General features: G+C 48.6%; 1 protein-coding gene across 8 annotated transcripts in view; it reads left to right on the top strand.

Moving 5' to 3' along the window:
• The window catches only part of GAS7 (growth arrest specific 7), a 200,910-nt gene that overhangs the window by 118,898 nt on the left and 54,868 nt on the right, over positions 1 to 27,144 (top strand). For all 8 annotated transcript variants that reach the window (XM_043903842.1, XM_043903840.1, XM_043903848.1 and 5 more), the window contains exons 2-3: positions 218 to 338; positions 21,887 to 21,967. In XM_043903842.1, the coding sequence (XP_043759777.1) occupies positions 218 to 338; positions 21,887 to 21,967 (202 nt within the window). The remainder of the gene's footprint in view (positions 1 to 217; positions 339 to 21,886; positions 21,968 to 27,144) is intronic.

The following is a 27,144-nucleotide window of genomic DNA, read 5'->3' as shown; positions in this document are numbered from 1 at the left end:
AAATCTAAGGGCTGCTCACCCCTCGTGCTCAGGCAACCCTCATCATCACATCTGCAGCTTGCTGCATCCCCCGGGAGGCCTGTAGGCCCCCATACCACTCCCCACCCCACCCAGAGTCGAGCCATGCTAGGGAGACTTCATCTGCCTCTCACTTCCCAGTTGAGAGACAGTTGCAAAAATGCCACATGTGTGTGACCTTCTCTTTCCTCCTCCACAGAAGCCTGGAATGGTCCCCCCTCCGCCGGGAGAGGAAAGCCAGACCGTCGTCCTTCCACCAGGCTGGCAAAGCTACTTGTCCCCTCAGGGCCGGCGCTACTATGTCAACACGGCCACCAATGGTGAGTCCTGCTCCGGGCAGCTTCCTCCAGCAGCCCCTGGGGTCCTGTCCATCTGGAGAGGCACCTCTCTCCTCTACCTCCTGGGCTTTTAGACCTTTTCTTTGAACTCTCCCTCAGAGGCTGCCGGGAAATCTTTCCTTCCCCCAGGACTGGGTGGCAGGAGGTCAAACCGGGGTGAGGAAGGCTGACCTTCAAGGTTGGGGGTCATCTTTGGAAGCCGGCATCTTTGTGGAACCCAACCTCATGGTCTGGGACCGTATTTTCCAAACTGGGATCTTGTAAGGATCTGTGGTCCACAGCTGGTTTAAATCAAATTAAACAGGTTAAGCCACTGCATGCTTTCTGGGAGCTTGGAATGTGCTGATTGATACCCAATCAGGGGTTACAAGAGTGGGGTTTTCCTGATTTCATCACAACATGGCATTCTTCCCTGAAGTATCTCACTGGCTGGTGTTTCTTAGGGTGTTCTTTGGGAAAGGCTGGGGCTACTTACGGGTTTATTCTAACCAGTAAGAGAGGTCCACATGCATTTCTGAGTTTAGTCAAGATCACATCTCTTTGTCCCAATAATTGTGGGCATCCTGAGACTTCAGAATGACTCCAAGATCCTAGTCCATTGCTGTAGAATGACCTGCAAGAAGGATCGTAGAAGGAGAAGCAGTAGGACCTGTATAACAAGGTGGGCAGAGCAATGTATAGGTTGTCGTCTTGGGCCAGGCAGAGCAAAGCCAGCCATCAGCTCTGTCTCTTAACCCCAGGGCAGTTGCTACAAGAAAACAGAGAGGATGGAAACCCAGAAAATTAGATTTGATGGGAATCTGTGCCAAGGCAGAATGTGAAATCTTACCTGAATCCACCTGTTGACACCTCACTCCCCTCATCTGTGCCTACCTGACTTACGGCCACCTCCTCCCACCTGGCGGGACCATGGATATGGTTTATGTTTATGAACCTGCAGTTGGGACCTGCTGAGAGAAGAACCAGCTGCTGTTTCCAGGGAGCAACAGAGAAAGCAGCTGAAAACTGCCGCTTGGGGTGTTTGGTTTGTTTGTATCCCCTGGCAACCTGGCCTTCCGCTCAAGGGGGTGTTCTAGTTAGAAGATTTAACTGGGGTTTCTAGAAAAAGGGAAGTGGAACTCCTTCTGACCATTCTAATCAGAAAGAGTCTTCCTCAAAATAAACATGTGAGCAGCTTTGTACTGTTATCAGACTATCAGACTTTGAAGTTTCGGAGGAGAGTGTGTTTATGTGCAGTTCCCCATCTCTCAAATACAGAAATTGAACCATATGACCCTGAGATCATCAAGAATTTGGCTCTGTCCTTGTCCTGAATTAGCTCCTGTTGCAAAGGGGCAGAGGGGTAAAAGTCGCTTTCTAAAAATCGCAACTCATTTTTAAAAAACAACCGTGTAACAAACAATTCACTGCTGATATATGCTCTCCCTCATTCAACTACCCCTCTCTTTATTAAGGGGATAGTTAGGTCCCATTTTACATTACCAGGCAGGGCAGACAGCTTTTTTCTGAAGCCCAGATGTCATGCCACTGGGTCCTGGAATATAGTGGTTGCAAGAGATTCTAGACGAAGGTCAAACACTTTTTCTCTAATGGTCCAGGTGGTAGATACTTTAGGCTCTGAGGCCCATGGGGTCAATGTCACAGCTACTCAACTCCACCACTGTCCTGTGAAAGCAGCCTCAGATGATGGTAAACCCATGGGGCCAGCTGTGTTCTGATAAAACTTTACTTAGACCCTGAAATGTGAATTTTCAATAATTTGCATGTCATGAAATAGGCTTCTTTTTTCAACCATTTAAAAATGTAAAAACTGGGACGACCCAAAGGGATGGGATGGGGAGGGAGGTGGGAGGGGGGGTTCAGGATGGGGAACACCTGTACACCCGTGGTGGATTCATGTCAGTGTATGACAAAACCAATACAACATTGTAAAGTAATTAGCCTCCAAAAAATAATTCATTAATTTTAAAAAATAAAATGAAAATGTAAAAACTGATCTTAGCTAAGGAGTTCCCAAGCTGTATGATGACATAACGTATATTGGCCCACAGGCCATACTGGCTGATGACACCTCTCTGGGCTCTCTGTCATTCCCAGTATGACCTGTCCTGCTCACCCTTCCCCACTCTCTCCCAAATGCTTGCAGTAATCCAATAATTACATTTATTGTGTACATATTACGTGTCAAAATGTTTGTTAAATTAGCCATAAATAATTTTATTTAACCTACTCAACAATTCAGGAAAACGGGGGCTCTCAATAGGGACAGTTTTGTTCCCCAGAGAGCAAGTCTGGAAAGAATTTTTATTGTTCCAACTGGGGAATGTCCTGGCATCTAGTGAGTAGAGGCCACGGATGCTGAAAAACACCCTGCGATGCCCTAGACACATGCCAGTTTAATTCATTCGTTATTTCATTCATTCTTCATTTGTGTGGTTGATTGAATTGTTCATGCAACAAGCATGTATTGGGCCTCACATATGTTCCAAGCAGAGTGTTGGATACTGGGATATAAGAATAAAAAACAGCCTTGACTCTCAAAATGCTAATCTTCTTATAGTAGTAACAGATTTTATTTAATTTATTTTTATTTTTTGGCTGTCAACTTGCAGGATCTTAATTCCCTGACTGGGGGATTGAACCCGGGCCCCGGCAGTGAAAGCCCCGAGTTCCCTCGACTGACAGGGAATTCCCAGAAGCAGGTTTTAAATGAACCGATATTTGATTACAATTGTGAGCAGGGTTGTGAAGGGGAGGAGTCCATGGTGTTTTGAGAACATGTCCCAGAGATACCGCGGGAAGTCAGGGGAGGCTTCCTGGAGGAGGAGGCACCCTTCAGCTGAGATGGGACGCATGATGACCACATTAGCCATGTTTGGAGGGATCGTGCGGACCCTCAGGGTCATGTTAAAAGTTGTGCTCTTTAGTTTTAAGGGACTGGGAAGACCAGATGTCATTCTAATTGTCTCTGGGACCTCAGCCCTGTTTTGTCTGGCTGCTAGACTACTTGGTAAAGCTTTGAATCTGACCTCCTTTTCTGCAGGAAGGTACTGAAAGCAGCCTCTTGGTCTTCTCACACCTACGTTTATCTGACCCCCTCACTCCTGGAGGCATTTGTGTATGCTCACGGCCAAACCGGCTGCACCCACCTTTCTGCCCCAACGCTTGGATCTCTGCTGGCATATGACTTGGGCCAGAGGCAGGCACCACCGCCAGGGAAGCAGAGCCCCTGTGCTCAGCCGTCATGAACCATTTCCCTCTCCTTCCTGTCTGTATGCCTTTGCGCCAAGCTCTCCTAGTCCCTGTAATCCCTAATCACTTCTTTCCCAGGGGGTGCTGGTGTACAATAGACATGCTGTCCCTGTTTTTACAACACATACAAATGTAAGGAGTTTAAAGCCCAATTTACATTTGTATTGCCTTGCTCTGGCTAATCTACTTATTTTCAAATCCATTTAGGATTTTTCTGCCTGGGAATTGTCACAGGGAATTGTCATAGCTGCTGTGCTATGCTGGGCTATGGGGATACAAAATCAGGGCAGAGGCCGTCTCCGCCTTCAAAGATGGAAGGTCTGATGAAGTCAGAGAAATCCGGAAACCAATAAGTGTTGCGGGTGTTAGCATGGAAATCTGGGCGCTTGAGGAAGGGGGCCGCCAGCTTTTTCTGGGCATCAGACCCATCTTTGAAAGGACGAGGGTACTTGACTTAGGTGTTCCTAGCTGTGGTGTCAGCCAGGGGAAGGCTGATGTGTTGGAGCAGAGAGAGAGGGACTTGAGAGTCTGATTCACTAAAGACCACCTCTGGGTAAGGAGGAATTGGGACTTTGCCCTGTGGGCATGGCATGGAAGGATTCAGAGTGCTGGCTTGACATCTCAGAATGTTGTGGAAGGCTTGCTTGTTGCTGCAGAGTGAGGGGTCAGAGGATGGCGAGCAGAGACCTTGCAGATTCGATGAGAAGTGATGAGGTCAGCTCCACAGTAGCAGCTGTGGCCGGAGAAGAGGAGGTGGGATATGTCAGGTGGGACGTGGCAGGTCCAGGAAGGTAGAATGCACAGGTTCCTCTTCTGTGTTGTGTGCTGGAGCCGTGGGATTTGAACAGGGGACTCGAGGGAGGAATGGCCTTGGAAGAAAGAAGTCCTGTTGAGCATGCAGTTCCCGGGGAACATTCAGGGAGAGATGACTGGCGTATGTTGGATGGATGGGTCATGACTCAGGGATCATCTGGGCTAACGATGCGACTCTGGGGAGTCTTGTGGATGCACAGCATGCTGGGCAGAGAGCAGGATGGATTTCACCCCTAATTGCCCCTTGGCCTGACCTTGTTTTTCTGGGACCAACCTGCACAAGCATGGGTGCAGCCCAGAATTTGCATTTCATCAGCAAAGAACTAAAATCAGGAGTTCCCTCCCAGGGCAAGCCTCCAGGAGAAAGAGCCCTGAAGAACCATACTCAAGGGAGGGACAGAGGGGGCTTGAAAAGAATTGTCAGAGATGGGAGGCATCCTTGAGCAGGCAATGTCATGAAAGGCAAAGGAGAAAAGATTGTCAAGACAGACTGAAATACAGATCAGATTTACGGTGGAGGGATATTTTAAATCCTTAGAGAAAGCACAAACTATTTAATAAATGGTGTTGAGCCAGATGGCTAACTTTTGATGGGTAAGTTAATGCTCTTGTTTTCATATAAACAAACTCAGCTTAAACTTGGGTTTCCCTGGTGGCTCATTTGGTAAAGAATCTACCTGCAATGCAGGAAACCCAGGTTGATACCTGGGTTGGAAAGATCCCCTAGAGGAAGGCATTGCAGCCCATTGCAGTGTTCTTACCTGGGAAGTCCCATGGACAGAGGAGCCTGGCAGGCTACAGTTCATGGGGTTGCACGAGTTGGACACAACTTAGTGACTAAACCACCACCAAACTCAGCAAGACCTTCAGAGCATGAGACTTAGGGAAGCCCCCATCTCCCCTCATCTTCTCACAGTTTATGGCTCCCAAGAGCATTTTGTCAAGCTGGGTGGTCCTGTGCTCAGGCCCTGGAACCCTGGGGGTTCTGGTGTCAGGAAGCTGTTCATGCTATGCTGTTCTGGAAAGTGCTCCATTCCACCCAGAGTTGACTCAGTTGCCAAAAATGAGGGTTGTGTTTAATTTCTGGATGTTGACTTGTTAATAACTAGCCTGCTCAAGAATCTAAACTAGTGTGAAGGGAGACCTCTTATTTGTATAATGGATAGTTGCATTTCAAGAAATATAGCACAAAGTTGTTTTGTTCCGTGCATAATTGGAAGGCCAGATATGCATGTTTAATCACTTCACAGTGATACCATCATAGGTATTCAGGTCTTCTTTTTGGAGAGATGCTGACTTTTTAGATATTGTATGGGATATATTTTACCACTTGGATCTTGAAGGGGTATTTCCAGCCAGTAATGAAGGCCAAAGGCTTCCCCAGTGGCTCAGCAGTAAAGAATCTGACTGCAGTGCAGGAGACTCAGGTTCAATCCCTGGGTCGGGAAGATCCCTTGGAGGTAGGCATGATAACCCACTCTAGTATTCTTGCCAGGAAAATCCCATGGACAGAGGAACCTGGTGGGCTATGGTCCAAGGGGTCGCAAAGAGTTGGACACAACTGAAGTGACTTAGCACACATGCACACAATGAAGGCCAAGATTAGTTTTGCTTAGTGTATGTCAGTATTTTACTTCTCATTTCTGTATACTCTAAATCTGATAGTTACAACTCTTCTGTTGTCTTTCATTTCTAAAGAGGATCTTTTGGGCGGGAGGCACCTTAGCCCTGTTTCTCTAGAAAGCAGAGCCTGAGGCAAAGATTAAGTGTTAACACCTTATTTAGGAGGTATAAGCCCAAAGGTGAGGATGGGAGAGAAGGGGAAGGGAGGCAAAAGAAGATGCCCTGTGATGCTGGCTTCCCTAGTAGCTCAGATGGTTAAGAATCTGTGTGCAGTGCAGGAGACCTGGGTTCGATCCTTGGGTTGGGAAGATCCCCTGGAGAAGGGAATAGCTACCCACTCCAGAATTCTTGCCTGGAGAACCCCATGGACAGACCATGGGGTCACACAGAGTCAGACATGACTGAGCAGCTAACACTCTTCACTTTCAAGGCCAAAATGGTGAGGATGGGTGAGAAGGGGAAGAGAGGCAAAAGAAGATGCCCCATGTGATGCTAGCCTTGACATTGAACTGACAGTGAACTGGTTGCTCATCAGATATGTTCACGTCTCTGGGAGGGAAAGTAAGGGGTTTTATCTGTTCACCTTCTTAGCTCCTGTCCCCCATGGGCCATCCTTCTCCACCTGGGAGAGCTATTTCTGCCCCTCCCCCCAACTTTGGGGTTGTATTATCTGTCCCCCAGCAGCCTCTCGGAAAGCTTCATTCCACCCCCATGGAGTGGTGCTTCTGCTAAGCCCAAGGCAGTTGGTCAGTGGAGCATGGGTGAAGTTCTAACCACAATAAGAGGAGATAGTTAATGAAAATGTGAGGAAGAGCCCCATGTCAGTCCCAACCTGCAGGATCCTGCAGCATTACCCATCTCTCCACTGTCAGAGCTGGATGACTTGATTATTTAGTCTTTCTGTGACCAATGACTTCTACTCCACAGGCATCCTAGGGGGATCCTTCCAAATCATTGGACACAGTGATCGGCAACCTATAGCCCTTGTTCAGCTTGCACAGGGCTTGTACAGCTTGCAGCTTTTTTTGTTAAAGTTTTACTGGAACACAGCTGTGCTCTCTTATTGCCTAAGGCTATTTGTTATTACCTGAGGATGGCAGAGTTGAGTATGGTTCACACAGCTCACAAAAACCAAAAATATTTACTCTCCGGCCTTTAAAAGAAAACGTTTGAGATTCCCCAGCCTAACAAATAGAGCCCATCCATTTTACACATGAAGAAGGGGGTCCCCCATGGGGTAAAGGGATTGGTCACAGTTACCTGGCCAACCTATGCCTACATCTTCTGTCTTGTAGTCTTTTCCTTTTTGCCTCAATATCCAAGAGAATGAACATGGGCAGTGGTGACTTAATTTGCAAAAAGGACAACTGAGTTCATGGAGTAGTAGAAAAACAATCTGAAATAACTTTTATTTTTAAGAGAAATGCCACTGTCTTTTGAGAGTGTCAACTGAAACCCAGGAGAGCTGGGAGTTGTTTTTAAGCTCTTTTGACAAAGAATTCATATGTTATAAACGTTTTATTACGTTTGCAAGCCCAGCTTGGAGGATTAAACCAGGATTTGAGCTTTTGGATTCATTTGCCAAATAGTCGGCACTTTTCTTGATTTCTGGTTTTAATTTTTCTTTAAATGAGTAGATTCCCACTTAACTTTATTACACCAGGAGCTAATGTGAGTTTCCGGATCAGTTTTCCAGTAGAACACTTTTAAAAAGCATTCTTTGTAGCTTTTCTTTGTTACAAATAATTGGGTACTTTTCTAACTCCCCAGAGAGAGCATCTCTGATAATTCTCAGTTAATAAAAGTTGCCCGAAGAAACTTCTACACCCGAAAACATTAGTCTGTTTTCATCTATCCATCTGTGTTGAACAAATGTGAGATTAAAAAGGTGCTTTTATTTGGTACATTCGGTTGATTGAATTAGTTGTGTGTGTGTTTTCATGTGTTTTATTTTGGCTGTATAATTTTTCTTTAACAGACCCTCTCTTAATGGAAGGGTTGTTGTTACTGTTCAGTCTCTCGATTGTGTCTGACTCTGTGACCCCATGGACTGCAGCACGCCTGGCTTCCCTGTCCTCCACCGTCTTCTGGAGTTTGCTCAAGTTCATGTCCATTGAGTTGGTGATGCTATCTAACCATCTCATTCTCTGCCTCCCTCTTCTCCTGCCTTCAGCCTTTCCCAGTGTCAGGGTCTTTTCCAATAAGTCAGCTCTTCACATCAGGTGGCCAAAGTATTGCAGCTTCAGCATCAGTCCTTCCAGTGAATATTGAGACCTGATTTCTTTTAGGATTGACTGGTTTGATAAAGGCTGTTGATCAAGACTGCAAATCTTACTATTAATCTATTTCTGTGGGGGTTGTGTTTTTTCCTTTCCAAGAATTCATTTTAATTTGTAATGTTAATGTAATACTTTATTACACAACACATCTTATTTCTCAGCAGGTTTTCATACCGGCAGTCTCTTAGAACTTTGGCAAATGCCAAGTGGGTTAGATAGTCATTCACACTGCCAGTAAGTTGAAGTCCCATAAAAATCAAAAGACAAAGGAGACGGGAAGACAAAATGTTACTTTGAAGACGTTGACTTATTGGCTGTTAGGTGGAACCACCAATTAGCAGCAAATGGTTCAGGTAGGAAATAAAAAAGAATGTGTGGCACATGACCCAGCAATTCCACACCTAGATGCCTATCCAAGAGTGCTGAAAACATGTCCACACAAAAACTTATACATGAATGTTCATAGCAGCATTATTCATAATGGCCAGAAACAACCCAAATAATATCCCCCCAAAAAAATCTGGTCTTATCCTTGCACTAGTAAGTTATTCAGCTGTAAAAAGGGATGCAGTGCCAATGGGTATATGCCCTATCCAAGGGTAAACCTTGAAAGTATCATGCTAGGTAAAAGAAACCAGACACGAAAAGCTGTATCTTATATGATTCCATTTATATGAAATGCTTAGAACAGCAAACACATAGACCCAGGAAATAGATGTGTGGCTTCTAGGGTCTAGGAGGGAAGAGGTGACTTCTCATGGGTGTCCTTTTGAGGTGATGAAAATGTTCTAAAATTAGATAGTCAGGGTAGTTGAACATCTCTGTGAATACACTAAAAGCCCCTGTGAAGTATGCTTTTAGAAAGTGAGTTTCTTGGTCTGTGAGCTGTATCATAATAAAAACAGGTGTATTGGAGAGGGGGCAAGTTGGTAACTTTCCTGGTGTCCTTCCAAAACAAGCCCTTAGATGCCCCAGTTGGACATTCCCTTTGCCTGATTCCCAGACTTTGGCAGACACAGAATCACAGAAGGAATTTGTGTCTAGAAATATCAATACACCGGTCCTGCTGCTGACCTACTGACTTGGAATCTATTATTTGGAAAGAGTGAAAATTTCTGCTTTATATTTTTAAGTGTTTTCTCGTAGTCACCATCTCTTTTTGACTTGTAAGGTGACAACCAGATCGATGACAGCGTGGCCAGTGGATCAGATATTCTAAACCTGGGGAGTGAGTGTATTTATTTAGGTACTTGTGTTTTTTAAATAAATTTATTCAATTTTGGCTGTGCTGGGTGTTCGTTGGCGTGCGAGCTTGTCTCTATTGCTGCGAGTAGGGGGATGACTTTAGTTGCACACGTGGGCTTCTCATCCTCATTGTTTCTCTTGTGTTGGAGCACAGAGCCCTAGGCACAAGGGCTTCTGTAGATGTAGTGTGTGGAGTCAGTATTGCAGCACATGGGCCTAGCCACTCCATGGCATGTGAGATCCCCCTGGGGCAGGGATCCAACCCATGTTCCCTGCATTGGCAGGCGAATTATTACCCACTGGGCCACCAGGGAAGTCCTGCGGAGTCAGTTTAAATCCAATTTTCTCTTTCGGAAATTCATTGAGAAAACACAGCTTTGTTCAAACAAGTAAACATGCGTTGTCATCCCAAGGTTAAAGATTATGTAAGTGTAAGCTATTGTAATTAAAGTAGAATCTCATGGAAAAGCTACTTGAAAACAACTCCGTTTTATAGTGACAGGGACCAAATGAGTGTGAAACTACCAGGAAAGGCCCTTCACCTGGCTAGTGTCTATGTTCTTATGTGTTGTCAGGGTAGCGAACTTGAGGCTATTTCTAGCCTTTACACTTATCCTCAGAACAGGATGTAGTGGCAGGTCTTATAATTTCAAAGCTTTTGAGTCAATAGCTCAGAAATAATTTTTTTTTTAATCTCTGTGTTTTTGTCATTAAAAAAAAAAAAAAAAAGACTCATGGTCTCTAGTTTCAACTTTGTTCCTAGCTGCAACTGAGTCAAAGAATTTGGGGCTTCTATTTTCATTTTCCCATTCTGTGTAGCACTCTGACATCTAGACAGAATGAACACCATCCTTGCCTTCAAGGAAGGACAGATCTATGATGACTCCATTTCTCGGGCAGTGGTGTTGTAGTGCCTCTGGGTGTGGTGGCAGGCAGCAAGACAAGGTCAGAACCTCACCTCCATCCAGGTGAGCTGTCCTGCAGAGATTCAGGTAGACTCAGTGTCTCACGGTGGGTTGTCCTGAGGCCAGAGGCTGTCCACAGAAGCATTTCATTCTGTATGCGCCACCCTTAGAGTTGTTGAATGAACTGCCAACATTGAACAATTGGGAGGTTTTTCATAAGCACCCAGATACTTGTCTCCTTTTGAAGAATCATGAGGATTTTCAACCCACCTTCCTGCCTGAGCACAACTGGGTGAATCTGAGCAAGTTGCCATCGCTCCTGACTTCTCTTAGACTCGAGAGTCTGCTTCCTTCAAGCATTTATGTGTCCATAAGCTTGTGTGGGCTTGAGCTTTGACCTACGTTTGGACGTAGCCTCATGGATTTACAATGAGTGTTGCAGGGGAGAACTGGTATTAGACATAAAGTCAGGAAGTTATAAATACAGTTGGAAATCAGAGATTATGAAAGACGACCAGGCAAGAGATTAAAGAATCTGGAGAGAAAGGACTGACTGGTCCACTTCCACAAGGAACTGTCAGACTCATCCCACACTCTGTCTTATACCTGGAGCTTTTGTGCGCACCTGACGTGTTAGTGCAGGAAGCATTGCCTTCGGGGTCTTCCGTAAGGCCCACGTGTGTATGTTGGGGGGGTCAGGTGGGAGCATGTGGCTGCAGCAGGAAGTTGGGGTCCGCAGGGAGGGGCAGTCTGGACACAGATAGCCATCAATGCTCTTTAAAGGTTTAGGTCCCTTGGAGTCAGTGGGATTCTTGGCAAAAATGGAAATTATCCATAGCTTATTTCTGATGAGCAAGTGGGCCAGGACCACGTGGATTGGTTATCAAGCCACAAGTGTTTATTCAGTGCTGCCTCTGTGCCCATCTCCAATTATGCACTTGGACCGCTCCTTGCAGGGGCGGTGTGGGCGAACACAATGCAGAGGACTTCGTGAGTGCTTCCTGGTGGAGATGAGATCATTGACAGAGACTTTCCTCGTGGGTTGCAGGCCATTCTCTTTCCTGCCTAAGTAGACCCCTGAAGGTCCCTTCCAGCTCCGAAATCCTATGCAACCAGGAATTGCCAAACCACTGTGTTCATCACCCACCTGAAATTTGGGGGTGTGCCTCTGTATGGAGAGTTGGAGTGGCTCCCGGCGATCAGACCTTCATCACTGGAGGAAGATCTTGGAGTTTAGGAACAGCTTCTTGTTGTTTCGGTCCAAGTTGGACTCCAGAGTAGGCAATGCTCTTCCAGGAGGCATGGGAGGAGAATAGGCTGAGAAGTTAGTCGAACGGGATGAGTGTTGTTTGCCCGTGCTCTCCAGGAGCGGGGTGCTGGGCTGGGCATGGGCTCTGGGAGCCTCCACTGAAGGATCTTGCTGTCCTTGGACAGATCATGGGCTGGGCCTTGCCCCTAGTGGGCCTCCTGGACCTTCCTGTCAAATGAGATGCTACCCTCCTGCCGGCTGTGGTTATTGCCTATCTATGCGTCCAGCCTGGCATAACATCCCGCCTTCCTCGGTTCCTGTGCAGAGGTGGTTTTGTGTTCCGGGGAGCCTTCTGGGGCTGAGATGCACAACTGGAGCTTGAACGGGGCCTGGTCTTTTTTGTATGGTGCAAGAAGCATCCAAGAATGCCAGGCCCCATGATCTGTGCCATGGAAGGAGGTGTGTGCTAGGCAGGAGTCAAGGACCCCGTCCCCTCCTCCTGCTCCATTTCTCCCTCCTCCCCCTTCTTTTCTCCCTCCTCCCCATCCCTTTGTTCTGCCCCCCTCCTCCCCTGCTACAGATAAAGACTTCAGTTGCTTTCAGCTGCTGCTGTATAAAATTCACATGTGCTAATGGGGGAGACGCTGCAGAAAAAGGTACAGATTGGACAGAGCAGGACAGCCTTGAGAAGCAGGACAGGAGGAGCCTAAGGAGCACACAGCACTTTTGGATATAATATCCCACCCAGCTGGCTCAACTCTTTGATGAATAGGAAGCATGAATTCCTATTGCATGCTCAGTTGTGTCCAACTCTGCGACCCCATGGACTGCAGCACATCCGGCTCCTCTGTCTATGGGATTTCTCAGGCAAGAACACTGGAGTGGGTTGCCATTTCCTCCTCTAGGGTATCTTCCTGACCCAGGGATCAAACCCATGTCTCCTGCATTGATAGGCAGATTCTTTATCACCGAGCCCCCAGGGAAGCCCCACCCCCACCCCCAGCAGGTGTGCAAGTGCAAAGCCACCTTAACTAGCAGGCTTTAAGGATGCAGTGGAAATCCTTAAGAGGCTTCCACGACAACCTGAACATCTGTGATCCTGACAGATTTCTTCTTTGCTTTCAGAGCATCTTCGCAGTGAGACTCACTTTTTCTTTCTCTGAATCTCTCAGGCCAACTACACTATTTGTTGTGGTTTTCAGCAACATACTTGTTTGAGGGGAGAGGGTAAGCAGTGGATGCTTTCAAGTCAGAAGTAATTTGTGAGTTGGCTTGATTGTTGTACTTTTTAAAACAATTTTTTTTTCTCCCCCCACAGCTTTATTTGCAACCCCTGTAGACAGGGTGTGAACTGTGGCAGAGGACTCTGTTCCTCCTTGTCTTAGTCTACGTCTGTGGTTCTCAAAGTGGGGTCCCCGGACCAGCAGCATCAGCATCACCTGGGCATTTGTTAGAAACGCAGTGTCTCAGGCCTCCCCTCAGCCCCCCTGAATCAGACCCTCTGGGGTGGCCCTGCGATCTTGGGCTTAACCAACCCTCCAGGTGATGCTCAGATGCTCTAAAGTTGGAGGAGGCTGCCCCTTTCCCCAGCGTTTTAGCATCTCCCTTATTGGATGAGGAAACTCCCCTTGGTAGCTCAGCGGTAACGAATCTACCTGCCAGTGCAGGAGACATGGGTTCGATCCCTGGGTCCGGAAGATCCCTTGGAGGAGGGTGTGGCAACCCACTCCAGTATTCTTGCCTGGAGAATCCCATGGACAGAGGAGCCTGGAGGACTACAGTCCCTGGGGTCACACAGAGCCGGACATGATTCAGTGACTAAACAACAATAACTAGATGTGCCTTTTAAGGCTTCTTTGCAGAGAGGGGTTTTTTTGTGTGTATGTGTGTGTTTTAACCTGCTCATGCAATTTCCTGAGGAATCTTGTTTCCTTCAGCTCTGCCCATTTCTTCCTCATTTTGTTTGTGTCATCCTCTCCACCCTGAATGCCCTTGCTTGATGTTTGAGAAGAGCTCATTTCGCCCGGAATTTCTATACCTGTTGTGCAGTGGTGGTTCATGATAAGGACCATGCGCCTGAAGGTGCTTCGGGGCCCTTTGTGCCTTGGGGGCTGGCCCGCCTGTCCCAGGAGCCCAGCAGCCTTCGAAGTGTCTTCGTGGCTACACCTCACGGAGATGATTGCTGATTCCTTTTTCCCGAAATAACCACAGCTCTTTCTGACAGTTTCCTCCAGCTTGCGAAAAGCAACACTCTCAGTGGTTCTGAGCATTATTTATAAAATGTAAAGTCACACCTTTTACTGGAAAGTCTTCTAAATCTGCATCAGCAAAGCAGAGCAAGGGGAGTCCATAGATGTTGAGTTTCTCAGAAAACAAAGCAAAAAGATGATGTTTGAGTGGAAAATACCAATTTGTGGGTAGAGAAGCTTCTGAATAGTTGAATAGTGTGGCTTTTTCCCCCCCCTGGAGAGGTTATGGAAGCCCTACTTGAGGACACCTTAAGATATCACAATTTAGCCTGATCACAGAAGGAGGTTCCAGATGTGGATCTAATGGCCCTGGGGCTGGTGTTGGTTGTTACAGGGCAGTGCCGTTTGGGGATTGTAGGTGGGCAGAGACTGTCTTGTATAGAAATAGAAGCCCACCCCAACAGTTTATGGAGGAAAAAAAAAAAAGACCTTTATTAGAAGGACATGGGGTATCTCATAGAAGCCCCCACTTAAGGACCTAAAGATCAGCTGCATTGTTTGTCCTGGGTCTCTGGGATCTCATGATGCCCATTTCTGGGTTGATTTCATACATATTTTTCTGTGCAGACTCGCCTTTTCTCTTTAGCAGCCATTTAGCAGAAAAAGATCCAATGGGTGGGGGGGGAAAAAGTGTCTTAGACTGCACTTCTCCAATTTTGACTGAGAAGAAGCATCTTTTCTTCCCTACAGGTCATTTGTAATTGCTTTCCTGTGACCCACCTGTGTACATTCTGGGCTCTTTTTGGATTGGGCAGCTGGCTTGATTTGTGCTTCATAGTCTGCAAGGGGAATTGGTGCTCTCTCTGCTCTCCATATGGGTGGTTCAGAGGGTAAAGACTCTCCATGCAATGCAGGAGATGTGGGTTCAATCCCTGGGTCAGGAAGATCCCCTAGAGGAGGGCATAGCAACCCACTCCAGTATTCTTGCCTGGAGAATCCCATGGACAGGCGAGCCAGGCGGGCTACAGTCCGTGGGGTCACAAAGAGTTGGACACGACTGAACAACTAACACTTTGAATTTCACTTTCTGCTCTCCATGGCCCTTCTTTGTTTCTGTCCTCTGTGTATCTTTTTATCTACACACACATCTGTGCACTTACTCACTTTTAAAATCAGCCACTGGCAGTGTAACTGGACTGACTTCTAACAGTGCTTTGAACTGAGTCTTCATTCATTCATCAAACATCTATTGGCTGCCTGCATACCAGGGACCAGGGAAACAGCAATGCATTTGTTTGACACAGTCCCAGCCCTCGGAGCACACCTCTGGGCGGACTGGATTTGAAAGCAAGTGTCGCAGCTGAGATAGGAAGAGCTCATCCAAGTCCCCGAGGGCAGGGGCGATACTGTGAGCTCTCAGCGCCCCTTCCCAGTCTGCTGCCTGTTCACAGGGTTCAGAAAGCCTGAGTGATGTTGGTGAGGAGCACACAGGACCATGAGTGTCCCAGCCAGGATGAGAACATCCCACTAGCCCTGACCTGTCAGCTCCATCCACGCCAAGCACCTGGGACCAGGATTGTGTAAAACTCATCTTTCCTGTTCAGGCTTTGCCCCAGAAGCTTAAGATAAGGCTTTCTGGGGAAGGCCAGGCCCTGTTGGAGTGCTTCCTCCTGCAGCCTGCCCACACACTAGAACCTTCTCCTGACACGTTTTCCCTCGGGCTTCCTTCTCTGCCATGCTTTCTCCCCTCTCCTCTTTATCGGCTCCTCTTCTAGGAAAAACCCTAAGGACTCAGTCATGCTACAGGGTTTGTGATGATCTGTGTGATTCATAAGGCTCCCCCAGAAGCTAAAATAGATAATAAAGCCACAGGCCAAAGCAGAGGCTTTTGGGCACAGATGTCATAACCCTGATGTTTTTAGAACATCGGGGTGGACATGGCATTTCCGAGGGTTCCTTAAGTTACCCTACATTGCTGTCACACGTCTTGCTTCATGGTGGTGTTTTTTTCAGTCACTGAGTCATGTCCGACTCTTTTTGACCACATGGACTGCAGCACACCAGGCTTCCCTGTCCTTCACCATCTCCTGGAGCTTGCTCAAATTCATGTCCATTGAGTCAGTGATGCCACCCAACCATCTCATCCTCTGTCACCCCCTTCTCCTCCTGCCCTCAATCTTTCCCAGCATCAGGGTCTTTTCCAATGAGTGGGCTCTTTGCATCAGGTGGCTGAAGTATTGGGACTTCAGCTTCAGTATCAGTCCTTCCAATGAATATTATAGGTTTATTTCCTTTAGGATGGACTGGTTTGATCTCCTTGCTGTCCAAGAAACTCTCAAGAGTCTTCTCCAGCACCACAGTTGGATAGGATCAATTCTTCAGTCTTCTTCACAGTCCAACTCCCACATCTGTAGCTGACTACTAGAAAAATGGTAGCTGTGACTATATGGACCTTTGTGGGCAAAGTGATGTCTCTGCTTTGTAATACACTATCTAGGTTTGTCACAGCTTTTTTCCCATCTTTTAATTTTGTGACTGCAGTCACCATCTGCAGTGATCATGCCTGGCCCCTCCCCTGGGGTTTATGTCTCATCCCTGTACCTCCCAGCCTGTGGCTGGTTCCTGTCATGTTTTTACTATGGACTCTACCCCGTTTTTCCCACATCTGATTAATCCCTGAGACTACTTGTTAAAATGCTAACTTCTGGGTTCCACCCAAGATCTGCTAAACCAGAACCTTTGGGCACAGGGTCTGGGAATCTGTAGCTTCAGCAGGTGGCCCCAGTGATCCTGATAAGAGGCCAAGTTTGGGAAACAAGCCTGGAGATTTACCAAATCGCTGTGCTGAGGGCCTGGATCCTGAGTGTCCAGGCTTTGATTTGATGCGATGTCCTTTTCAGGACCCATCTACAGTTTTCTCAGTCACAGAGCAGGGATCGTAATATCTGTGAGCTGGCAGTCGGCTGCCCACAGCTGTTGGTTCAGTGACCAGACACCCTTTTTCCTGTGTGGCATCAGCCCTCATCACTGCCAGCTCAAGTTCAGGAATTCCTGCTGTGTTTGCCTGAGTCCATGCTCTATGAGGAGGTTGGGGATCCTAAAGGGATTGAAGGACAGGCTTGGAGTATTCCAGGTGGGCCTCCCATCCCCTCCCACTAGAATTTCTCTGGCAGCTCCCGACCCTGCTCTTGCAGGACTGTGCCAACTGGAGCCAGTCCAGAGCTTGGCTCAGGCCAGTATCAAAGGGCCAGGGCACTGCGGGGGCCACTGCTTCATCCACTGGCCTCTGTATCACCTATGAAGTGTGCATAAGGGCCCCTGCCCCGCCCGGATCACAGGGTTGCATAAGGAGCCTGTGGGCTGCCATGTGGAGGCAAGTTTCTCTGGTTAACTCAGGGAACCCCTTCAGCTCTGACATGCGTTACTCACACCTCTAACCCATCAGCATCACAGAGGGAGCCTGCCCTTGCTCTCCCTTTGGGAGATGTGCTCTGTGAAGGTGGGTGGGGCGGGAGGAGCTGGTGGGGTGGAAGCTGGGAGGCGGAGGGAGGGAACGAAGGGAAGAATGGACAGGGGTTTGTTTTATTCTTATCATTAAAGTCTTTGAAGGCTTCCTCTCTCTCAGAGACTGTGCTATATGTGCTCATTGGCTGCTCATCACAGGACCATGAGACTACAATCGCGTTATCCCCACTTTGTGTCCTCAGCTGTGTCCAACTCTTTGTGACCCCATGCACTGCACCCCTCCAGGTTCCTCTGCCCATGTGATTTCCCAGTCAAGAATACTGGAGTGGGTTGCCATTGCCTACTCCAGGAGATCTTTCCAACCCAGGGATTGAACCCAGGTCTCCCTCATTGCAGGAGGATTCTTTACCAGTTGAGCCACAAGGGAAACCCAAGAATACTGGAGTGGATAGTCTGTCCCTCCTCCAGCGGATCTTCCTGACTCAAGAATCGAACCAGGGTCTTCTGCATGGCAGGCGGATTCTTTACCAACTGAGCTATCAGGGAAGTTCTTGGCTGGTACCTATGGTTATTTCACCTGATAGCCAGTGGGGGCAGCAGAGAGCCACTACCCGCCAAGAAAATGAACCAATCATGAACCAGGAGTCTACTGGTGGGTGGGGCAGAGGGTGGGCGGTTCAGGGCGAGCAGGGGAGGTACAGATCCACCATAGGCCAATCACCAAGACCAGTGGTCTAGGTCCAGGGGCTCACTGACTCTCCCAATACCTGTAATGCATGCAGGAAGCGACCTTAACAAAGGGAGGTAAAGTTTAGAGGTGACTTTAAAGTTAATAATTCCTGCTTGCTTTTTTTTTTTTTCATAATCATCGTAATAATAGTTATGATGATTATTTTAAGGAGGGGACATCTGTGCAAGATAATACATCACTTTCCACCTTTCAATTATACTCTCTCTTTAAAAGTTTTATTCTACACAGAGCAGCTGCTGTAATCCACTAATGGGGAAGTGGAAATTTCTGGCTTGTCACGTGGTTGGCTAGAATAGCAACCTCCCTTGGTCTGATTTGATCCACACTCAGCAGTCAGCTCATTTGTGTGTGTCTGGATCCCCTGCCTGGTTTCAGCGGGAAAGGTTCAAGTTGAGTTAGAGTTGCCTTTAGAAATCAAACATGTTTTCTCATGAATTGGATGGTCAGAAGCTTTCCAAGTGAGGGTCTCGCTCCTTCCATTCTGCCTTCACTGATTTCCCTGCGTGGAAGCAACTATTAGGAGTCTGGGTGGTCACCTGGAATGACCTAGAGCCCCAGGATAGAAGCCCAGAGGACGCAAAGGGGCCCCAGTCCAGGGTAACTTGAGCCCCAAGCTGCCACTTCAGTTTTGCTTTGGTGCTTTGGCTCTATCAAGGAGCCTGGTGCACTGTAAATAGATTAAGGAGTCTCTTAGTGGAAAAGACCTGGGAATGGCTTCCTCCCTATGGGTGGTGTGGTCATCTAGGGCAATTTTTCCTGCTGCGGATGAGATCATTCAGCTAGAGCCCCAGGGACTCTCTCCAGATGTCCGCCCGGGCTGGCCCTGTTCCTGCCCCAGGCTCGAAGTGGCTTTGTGTTTTGTGTTGACCTGAGCTGGCCAAGACCAGGAGGTGGACTGGGTGGAATCCTTCAGGCATCTGCGTTGTCCCTGATGGAGCCCTGGCAGAGGTTGGGCAGAGAGATTCAGTCCTTACAGGGATAAGGGTCTCCAGCCTCTGGGGGCCAGGTGAGTGACCCAGGCCAGTGAGTGCAGGGCACAGGGCCTTCCTTCTGAACCCAGCATCTAGAGTGGGATTCTGACTGTAGGCAGCATCTTCCTGTGATTTCAGAGCCTCCTCTCGCAGGCCCCTGGGAGGGCTGCAAGGAGGGAGAGGCATTGTTGTTGGGACTTGACAAATGGACACGATTCTGACACCCAGAGTAGGGGAAGGCGGTGATGGGGGTGTGTGAACAGCTACGGCAAAGACGTTCTGAGACCAGTGAGCGTGTTACCTGGGCTGGAGTGAGGTCAGCGTGGGTCCATCTGGACAGACAGACAAGGTGCCTGTGCTAGAGCCTTGCTGGCTGAGAGGTGGGGCGGTGGGTGAGGGCAGAGGCAAAGTTTGGACTTCATTCTCTGTGCCATGTTGGAAAAGGCTCCACAAGGGACTCTCCAGGTAAGCGCTGACCCCCAAGTGAGGAGACACGTTAGGGGTGAGATGGAATGAGGAATGTGATGGAGTGGGGTGCCTCCAGGCTCCAGGAGCTGATTGGAGATGGGTGGAGGGACCCTGGAGGAGCTGGTGAAGCCATGCAGGTTGGTCCCCAGAGCTGCGGGGGGCCAGGTTGGAGGAGAGAGCCTGAGCTGAGTGCTGTGTGCATGCGGGCAACAGTGTAGTCAGGCCGATCTGGCAGCAGAAAAGAAGGTCTCTTTGGAAACAAGACTGAGGCTTCAGGCTACGTCTGGTCTCAAGGGGAGCCCACCTCACGTTGTAGGGAGGCTGTTTTCTCATCTGAATTTCCCCCACATTTTCACATCCAGCCTCCATGATCTGTTTGCTTTACTCAACTCTGATGAGGCACCTACTGTGTGCCCCTGTCACATGCTATTACAGCCTTGCTTAGGTACCATCTTCATCCCCATTTTACAGTAGAGAAAAGCAAAACACAGGTGGCTTCCAAAGGTCACAGGTCACGAGTGGCCAGGCCTAGAACACTTTGCACTTCCCTCGACCTCCAAGCAGGCTTGTGGTCTTCACATAGTCTCCAAGGCATGGTGCTCTCAGCTCCAGCCCAAGTGTTCCTCCTCCTCCAGGAAGGCCACTGAGCCTGCCCTCTGGTTATCCCTCCTGGAAGACCCCTCTGCTCTCTTGTTCCTGGTCACATTCTCCCGGCGGCTTCCCTTGCTCACCCATTTTCTCTCCCTTAAGACGTGAAAGAGCCATATTATCGCCCAACTGCTAGAGCCATAAAACCCTAAAGCCCAAACAATGGGTCTCAAGGTTTTGATCAAAGTCTGGGGGCAAGACTCTTGGGGCCTAAAAGACCAGTCAGCCCAACCCTTTCATTTTAGGTAAAGAATCAGAGGACCAGAGAGGTAGCGTGACTTGCCCAGGGCTGCCCAGCAGATGAGATGCAGAACAGAGGCAAACACCCCAGTTCTCTCGAATCTCCACTGAGAGAAGCCATTGGAAGGTTGTGCTTGTTTTTGTTTTTAGTATTTGAAACAATTGGATTTTCAGTAATAGAATTTTGAATTCAATAATGTCATATCAATATATTAGATTAACTTTAACAATAACTTGACACTAAATACTTGTAAATGGGCTTTTGGCATGAACACAGCGGCTGTCTTGGGTGGATGCCATTCTTGGTCTTGTTTACAGAGGAGGAAACTAAGGCACCAGGGGGACAATGAGCTTGGTGGAGATCAAACTGGTGATGAGAGGCAGAGCTAGTTCAGACCCAGGCATCTGGTTCTAGACTCACTGCTTTTACTCGGTGGCTCAGATGGTAAAGAATCTGCCTGCAATGCAGGAGACCCAGGTTCAATCCCTGGGTCAGGAAGATCCCCTGGAGAAGGAAACAGCAACCCACTCCAGTATTCTTGCCTAGGAAATCGCTTTGACAGAGGAGCCCAGCCGGCTACAGTCCACGGAGGTCGCAGAGTCAGACACAACTGACTCACAACCGCTGTGCTGTCAGGCCTTTTCACTGTTTTGGAAAGATGCCCACAGAAGTCCAGTTCCGTAGTTGCAGAGTTCAGGGTTCACTGCAGCATGTGGGGGTCTTAGTTCCCCGACCAGGGATTGAACCCGTGTCCCCTGCATTGGAAGGCAGATTCTTAACCACTGGACCTCCAGGGAAGTCCCAAGAAGGCATTGCTTTTATCAGTAGATAACTTAATAAGAAGTCTCCGCTCACAGCTGTGAAATGGGTGAAGTAGCATTTGGGAGCTGATCATATAGCTGCAATATTAGCTTTATTCCTGGCTGGGCATCGGAGGAGAGAGAAGTGTGTGATCAAACACAGCAGCTATAATTCGTACAAGGTATGGAATTGGAGAAGCAGGAAGGGAGTCACCTTCGTGGGACACAGAACCTGGGTCTCTGTCCAGACCCAAGGCTCCTTCCTCTGGGCTTTGGGGTTTCAGATGACAGTGGGCATCTGGGGAGTGATGAGCAGTTGGCAGCTGGGGTTCCAGGATAAGGAACTGAAGTGGAGATGTGTGAGGGGGGAAGGGAGGGGCATTGGGGACTGTTTCAGAGGGTCCCAACCAGAAGGCCACCTTCTGGTCCCCGCTTCATGGAGAAGGGTCCCCAATAAAGAGAAGCTTTGTTGCCCTGGGGGGCAGGAGAGGCAATTATATGGGAGCAGAAGGCAGACTCCAGCTTCCTGGAGTCAGAGAGGCAGGTGATCCATTGCTGCTCTGCGACACTCAGAGCTTCTGCCCTAGGAAATTCTCAATACGATTTTCTTTTTTCTTCTTTCTTTGACCAGAGACCACCTGGGAGCGTCCCAGCAGTTCTTCTGGGATTCCAGCCAGCCCTGGCCCTCACAGGAGCTCTCTGCCTCCAACAGGTACTGTCCATGTGCTATCTCAGGGCATCGGGATGGACCACACCCACACACAGCTTCACGGGAGAGGCCAAGCCTCTGGAGCCTGGATCTGAAACCCGGCTGTGGATCTCATGGGCCAAACCTGGGAGGGGTGTTGAGGGCTCGGAGGCCCCGTAGGCTGTTGCCCTGTGGGATGGTTTCACCCTGGCAGTGCCAGCGGCAGCTCTGGTGTCTCTCACTCCCCTTGGGTGCTTAGAGGAGGGGGATGGCTGGGTGAGGTGAGGCAGCAGAGCTCTTACCTGTCTGCCAGCGTGGGGACCTGAGCAGCGGCAGACTCGCTCCACATCAAGGGGTAGAAGTTAAGGAGGCAGATGTTTACTCCTATCGGGGCGTCTTTAGGTCTTCTCCACCACTGAGAAATAAAAATGTGATGCCAGCGCATTATTTTGTGAAGATTGCTGGGCTTCCCTGTTGGCGCTCGTGGTAAAGAACCCACCTGCCAGTGCAGGAGACGTGAGAGACACAGGTTCGATCCCTGGGTCTGGAAGATCCCTTGGAGAAGGGCATGGCCACCCACTCCAGTATTGTTGCCTAGAGGAGCCTAGTGGGCTATATAGTCCATGGGGTTGCAGACTCGGACATGACTGAGCAACCTAGCAGGCACACAGGTAAAGATTACCATCAGCAGAATGCAGAACCGAAGTGGTGGCAGAATAGACCTGGAGAATCAACTGAGGCCTGAGAGAAGGGATGGGGGGCTGCTTTTCATGGAAAGTTCTTCTAGGCTTTTAAAATGTTTTTATTTATAACTTTGTGTATATATGCCTGTATACACACACACACTTTTTTTTTTTAACCTAAAAAATTTAAGAAGGAACCCCCTGTGGGGCAGGAAAATGGGGCATTTCCTCCTGGTTTCCTGGGGATGCAACCAGGGCTACGTTCTCAGACTGAGTCCCCAGAAATGGGGCCAGTTAGCCTTCCTAGTGGTCATATGATGGTAGGCATTTCCCGGCATGGTGCCTCGTCTTTTGTTACTGTTCTTGTGTTTTTTTAACAATAGAAATGCTGGTGTGAATACTGTGAGGTGTGGCCCTCTATCCTGGCTGGCTCCAGGCCACCCAGACACTAGAGAGAAAACCCAGCTGTCTTTTCCGACCACGGTGGGGGTCCCCGGAGCAGGACAGGGACGTGCCACCGGCAGGGAGAGGCCGGGGTGTGTAAGTGACAGGTGATGGCCCTGCCCAGCCAGCTACACGGGGCTGCCAGAGCCGGTGTGGGAAGCTTGCCCTTTAGGTCAGTGCGGTCAGCTCTCCGAAGCCTGCTGCCCCTGGCACCGCGCTCAGAAGCATCCTGTCCCCTCTTTGCTGTGGACAGAGCCATCCCCCAGAAGGAGGGTTGGGAGGAGCACTGGGCTCTGAGGGACCCAGAACGGTGGGAGAGGCTCAGATCCAGGAAGAATCGCCAGGGTGGGCAGGGCTTTAGACAGTGTGGTCCCCGACTTCCCTCCTCTGCCTCAACCCCCGGGGACCCGGGGCACCTCCTTCCCATGTCCCTGGGATCCCAGGTCTCTGCGAGAAAGGGCTTTTTAGAGTTGGAAATCCTGCCTCCTCTCCCCACCTTTGGAGATCACACATCAGCTTGGAGAATGCCTGGACTGGACCCCGTTTAACTTGGTGTTTCTGTCCTTGTGTGTGTTTGTCCACATCATACTTAAGCTTCTCTGGCTCTGGCTGCTTCTCTGGTTTCTCTTCTCTGGCTCCGTAGTGGTGCTCACCTCAGGGGTGATTTTGCCTTCCAGGGGACATTCTTGGGTGTCACCAGTAGGGGGCGGTGCTACAGACATCTAATGGGGAGAGGCCAGGGATGCCGCTCAACCAAAGGGCTGTGCAGCCATGCATGTCAGCAGTACCGGGCTCAGAAGCTCTGTTCTAGAAGGACTCAGAACCTCAGCTCAGCACCACTCGGGGGTCAGATGATGGACCACAGCCTGTGACAATGAAAAGCAGCCACAAAACATGCAGGACCCCAGCTCTGGATTCTCAGACCCACATTTTTGGGTTGGTTTGGTTTTGTTTTTAAGATTTGTTTGAAGATAGCAGTTTTATTTATTTAATTAATTGTTTTGACCGTGGCGTGTGGGATCTTCCTGACCAAGGATGAAACCCTCATCCCCTGCAGTGGGAGTGCGGAGTATTAGCCACTAGACCACCAGAGAAGTCCTCAGACCCACGTTTTATTTCCCAGTTTTAATATCTTGGAAATCAATGATGTGTCCTAGTCTAACTGGAAGCATCCTTTTTTTTTTTTCTTTCTCACTAGTACTTAAAATAAGGGTGTCTCTAACAACCAGTGATATCTTAGATTTGTGACATTGCAACTCCTTAGATTGAGGCCTCAGGCACATCCCTGCTCCTTGCCAGGCCTCACTTTGCCCACTCATAAACAGGAGGAAGACGTGGCTGAGGTCCTGTCCAGCCCTCCATGGTTGTGGTTTGTGGTCCTCTCTACCCTGGGGCATGAACACATGCGTCAAATCTCCATCCGGCCTCTGGGGTGGAAGAGAAGAGAACCCACCAGTGAGGCTAGGGGAGGATCTGTGATAACCTGACATCTTCTCTTCTGGTTTTTAAATAGAATCTTGAAAAATAAAGGAATAGCTAGGTTGGTATTTCTCCCTACAGGGGAGCAGCACCAGGATTTTCCCAGCCATTCTTTCCTTCAGTTTTATAAGCAGCTTTCAGGAGACTGAATTTTATTGTGGAGAGAGAAATAGACTTGATGAAGACATGAGGTTGCTTCAAAAGCTGACCATCCCCATCCTCGGGTTCCTGGGGCTGTGGGCGCCTCGCCTGGAGACCACTCAGGGCCCTGGATTGAAGCCCCTTTTGTTCTGCTCCTGCTTCTGCAGGGCAGCAGTGATGGAGCTGAAGCCTTTCCATTCAAAAAGTGTGCAGACGTTGTTTTCAGTACTGGGGGTACATCCTCAGGCAAGCCAGACTTGTGGGGTCCCTGGTTCCAGGAGCTACATTCTAATGGGAAAGTTGGATAAACCAGCAAACATGAACTTGATCAGATGTTCATTCACAGACATCTTGATCAAATGGTGCAACTTGATCAGATGGTCAGCAGGACAGAGCATATGACTGGGGCATCAGGGGCAGCCTCACTTTAGGTCAAGCTTTAAAGACGTGGAGACAGCATGTGTGGAGGGTGGTGGTTGTGGATTGTTCTGGGCCAGGGGACAGCTGGTGCAAAGGCCCTGGGGTGGAAGTGACCTTGGCATATTTGTGAATGGAAAGCAGACCAGTGTGGCTGGAGGATGGGGGACAAGAAGAAGGGTGGTAGGTGATGGGGGAGGGGAGTCAGGGTCCAGAGGAAGGTGTTGTTGGGATTTCCTTCTGAGTGTGAGGGTTGGGATGGGGGTGAAAAGCAGTGAGGTGTCTTGTCTTTCTAGGAAGCTGCCTACTTGAAGCCACTGGGCAGCTCTTGGTTAGCAGTGATGGGGTTGGGGGTTACCTGCAAGGTGGGTGGGGGCATAAGGATGATGTAGAAGGAAAACATATTCAGGTTTACTGACTACAAGCATCCCATATGGTTGTTCCTGAAGATTGTGGAAAAACAGGAAGAATATAGGTGGGAACCACAAGTGAACCCAGCCAAGCCAAGCTTAGATAATGCCCCTTCAAGGAGGCAGAGGGGTGGAGGCGACCATGGGGCTCAGGTTTACTTTTTTTCTTTTGGCCACACCACTTGGTTTGCAGGATGTTATATCCTCGACCAGGGATCGAACCCATGCCCCCGGCAGTGAAAGCCCAGAATCCTAACCACTGGAATTGCCAGGGGATTCCCTCAGGTTTACCCTTGAGTTGAGCTTCTAAAGAGGATTGGAAGGACCACTCTGGACAGGGCCAGTTCGTTCTTCTTAGTGCAGGTTTGTCAGATGCCTGAAGCACAGCCAGGTTATAGCTGGGGAGAGAGGCCTGAAACACATCCAGTACCCACCCCCCACAGTCTGGGCTCCACCCTTGGAATGTTGGGGGCCACTTTGAGTCAGCGCCGGACCCAGGACTTTCGCTGTGTGGCCTCCTCTCAGATCACAGTGGGAGCTGTGTTTATTCAGTAACTATTAGAAGCATTTAATGCCAGGGTTTCCCAGTGGGGTCCATGTAAGTCAGCTTGAAACCCCAACAGAATACCGAAGGCTCTGTTCAGTAACTACTGCATGTATTAAAAACCATCTTTGGGCTGGTTTAACATGCCATGCAGCAGTAATGATTTATATGGAGAGAAATAGTAATAGGCAGATGGAAAGAAAAACGCGAGTGAAAAATGAAGTTCTGGGAATTTCAGGTATGAGTTGCTGGGTCCAATGGATGCCAGCACAGACTAGTTCTGTCCTCTAGAACTTTCTGCACTAACGGAAATGTTCTGTCTCTACCCTGCCCAGGATGGTAGCCGTTGACCACATGCGGCTCCCGAATACTTGAAATGTATCTGCTCTGCTTGAAGAATGAAGTTTTCATTTTATTTAACTTAGTACTTTTCAAGTTCTAGAATAATTTTAGGCTTACAAAAGAAAATTGTGAAGACAGTACAGAGAGTTATTATATAGCCTGTACTCAGTTTCCCATAATTTTTATTTTTTATTTTTTGTGGTCACACTGCATGGCATGTGGGATCTTAGATCCCCAACCAGGGATGGAACCCACGCACCCTGCATTGGAAGGCGGAGTCTTAACCACTGAACTTCTGGGGAAGTCCCTCCCCTAATGTTAATGTCACATTACATAACCGCAGTCCATTTATCAAAACTAAGAAATCAAGGTAGTACAGTGTTATTAACTAGTCTGAATTTCATTTGACTTCACCAACTTTTTCAGTGTTGTCCTCCTCCTGTTCTGGGATCCCATCCTGGGTACCACCCTGCATTTGGATTATATTTAAACTTAACGTGTTAGAATTTGAATAGCCACCTGTGACTGGTGGCTGCCCTGTCAGATGACAGAGCAGGCAGGCATGGAGAGTAAATTCCTTTCTGAGCTTCTAGGCCTGGACAGACATGGGTTGAACTTGCATTGTGTTTCCCTTCAGGATGGAGGAAATCTGTCTCTTATTGAGCTGCCCTGGGAGTGGGGGTATTGGGAAGCCTGGGTTCAGATGCTGGCTTTGCCCTATCTGGGGCTTGACTCTGCTAA

The sequence above is a fragment of the Cervus elaphus genome, chromosome 5 (assembly GCF_910594005.1).
Source record: "Cervus elaphus chromosome 5, mCerEla1.1, whole genome shotgun sequence".
Lineage (NCBI taxonomy): Eukaryota > Metazoa > Chordata > Mammalia > Artiodactyla > Cervidae > Cervus > Cervus elaphus.
Note: the sequence above shows the minus strand (reverse complement) of the source record. Positions and strands in the feature narration are given on the sequence as shown.